Source organism: Anguilla rostrata, chromosome 10 (assembly GCF_018555375.3).
Source record: "Anguilla rostrata isolate EN2019 chromosome 10, ASM1855537v3, whole genome shotgun sequence".
In the NCBI taxonomy this organism is placed as follows: Eukaryota; Metazoa; Chordata; class Actinopteri; order Anguilliformes; family Anguillidae; genus Anguilla; species Anguilla rostrata.
The window spans coordinates 1,680,001-1,682,500 of record NC_057942.1 but is presented as its reverse complement, the minus strand read 5'-3'; the positions used below and the strand labels follow the sequence as shown (position 1 = coordinate 1,682,500).

The window sequence follows — 2,500 nt, the reverse complement described above, 5'->3', positions numbered from 1 at the left end:
GTGCATGTGTGTGCGTGTGTGTGTGTGCGTGTGTGCGTGTGTGCGTGTGTGCGTGTGTGTGCGTGCACGTGCGTGCGTGTGTGTGTGCGAGTGTGCCTGTGTGTGTGAGCGCATGTGTTTGGGTGTGAATATAGTAATTGGTATTCAATAGTGTGCTCCTAAATTTTTCAATATAGGAAAAAAAAAAACTGTTAGCATGGTGTGTGTGTGTATGCGTGCAAGCTTGTGTACGCACGTACACACACACACAGCAGACAGAACACACACACACACTAACAGTCATGCAGGTAAGCAGCTAATGATGTCAGGTGATGCTTGTCCCCACATTATTCACTCACAGTAAGCAGAGGGGAGAGAGAGCGGATCAGGTCAATAAAATGGTGTGTTGGGGGGGGGGCAGGAGAGAGCCGCCTGCTCAGCGAGGGGGGGGGGGGGCTTCACCTGGCTATTTAATCTGCTCCGTTTGGGCTGGGCGGAATCCGAGCACCGCCATGAGCGGGAGGATTGTGGGAGAAGGGAAGGGTGGGGGGCAGAGCAGCAGCCCTGGGGGGGGGGGGGGGGGTGCTAAATCAAAGTGCTGGTTGTGGTTGTTTATTCCACAGAGCTCCCCCCCCCCGCCCCGCCCCCAGCCTGGTCCAGCCCCGTGCGTTTACGCCAGGCTCAATTGCTCCCAAATTGCTTCCAAACGCCGCCGCCCTCCTCTGTGAGGTTAATTGCGTGTGCGCCGCGGGACCCCGACCCCCCTAGCCCCCCCCCCCCCGCCCCTCACCACCCCCCCCTCCCCAGACCTCGGCCCCGGGGGCCCCAAGGGGCCCAGTTTATGTAAACAAATCAGGGGAAAATTCCCCCAGCAGAGCTGGGCTTGATTAAGAGCAGTCAGGGCTGAGGCCTACGACTGTGGATGTGCGGGGGGGGGGGCGGGGGGTTGAGGAGGGGGGGGGGGCTGGAGGGAGGACACTGGATGAAGTTCATGCAGAACGTTTTTTTTTGTTTTGCTTATTTATTCTTATTTTTTGGGAGAAACCACATGCCATTGATTGGGTTTGGAGGGAGATCAGCGCAGTGCAGATTCCTCTCCCAATGCGCCAGCGGGTCGGGGGCGGGGTCCCGCACTGAATTCCTCTCCGCCGGCTTTCTTGCGGGGGGGGCGGGGGGGGGGGGGCACAAATCAAGGGGCCCTCTAGGGAGCGCGACACCAGCGGGGTTTTGGTCCAAACACAGATTTGCAGACGCCAGCCCCGGCAGGGCCGCTGCAGCCCTGGGCCAGTCCTTACTTCACACTACTCCCATTTTCAGGCACAGCCCTCCCAACACTGCGCTGTGCCCCGCCCAGTTCCCCCCCTCCCTCCCATCCAGACAGGCATCTCGCAGGCCGCCCGTCCTGCTGCGAGGGCCCCCCTGCCCTTTGACCTTTCGTCTGGGCCGGGCAAGGCTGGGCGTGGCTGAGGGCCAAACTGTGCCCGGGGGGCGGGCAGATGTCCTGGCGACAGCCTGGCTGCGTTAGCCGCCGCGCGCGGAGCGGAGTCTCTCCGCCTACAGGACGTCCCGGGGCACACCCCACACCCCACACCCAGCAGGTACTCTGGGCTCCACACTGTGTGTGAGGCCAAAGCCAAACCGTTTCAATCGGACACACCCTCAGTGAATAAGGGACGGGACCCAGCACGGTGTCTGGGGCTAAGGATCTGGAACTGGTCCAGTTCAGGCCTAAAGTTCTCTCTCTGTTTTTTGCCTGAGAATATCCGGCAACACTCAGATTCAGTGGATCAAGTTCTTTGCAGCTAAAAAAAAAAGTGAGGAGATGCACTCACGTTTGGAGCCACCTGGCTTCTGTCCGCGATGTCGATGGGCACCACTTCCACGTCCTTCCAAACAGCCGCGTCCAGCCCGTGGACCTGCCAATCAGAGCAGGGGGCGGAGTCAGTGGGTGTACTGTCCAGTCAAAGGAAGACATTCCAGAACGGGGTAATGCTCTCACAATATAAACAACATCAAAAGCAACGGTCAGGCACAATAAAGCAGAACACACTCCAAACGCATTTCAGATCAGGGTTTCAGCAGCGAGGTCTGACTGCGAGACCCACTCTGCTTCAGGAATCACTGCGCTATTGCTTTTTAAAAAATTTGAAACGCATTAACTCACGTTTTCCTGCGTCCCCAAGTCGGGCTTGTGCCACGTCTCGATCTTAATCATGAAGTTATCGCCCATGTACTCGTTCTGAAAGGAGAGTGAAATCATCACAGGAAGCAGGGGGGCGGGCTCACACGGCCAGGACATCATTGCCGATTTCTGCATTTCCTTCTACGCTGAAGGGACTTTGGGCATTGAGCTGCAGGCCTGTCGTGTGCAAACCCAGAGGTGCTCTTTCACTGTGAAACACAGCAGTGCAGAACTGCAACGCAGAACAGACAGAGCCTCTTCCGTCTGCGGGGGGGGGGGTTCTACTTCTGCTCATTTCTCAGGTTCCATTCGGCTTTACCTGCAACAGCTCGATGAGCA

General features: G+C 57.8%; 1 protein-coding gene across 1 annotated transcript in view; it reads right to left on the bottom strand.

Moving 5' to 3' along the window:
• Positions 1 to 2,500, bottom strand: part of LOC135264615 (phosphatidylinositol transfer protein beta isoform-like) — a 23,770-nt gene that overhangs the window by 8,062 nt on the left and 13,208 nt on the right. The window contains exons 5-6 of the mRNA XM_064353350.1: positions 2,144 to 2,215; positions 1,812 to 1,895 (exon numbers count right to left, since the gene is read on the bottom strand). Coding sequence (XP_064209420.1) covers positions 1,812 to 1,895; positions 2,144 to 2,215 — 156 coding nt within the window. The remainder of the gene's footprint in view (positions 1 to 1,811; positions 1,896 to 2,143; positions 2,216 to 2,500) is intronic.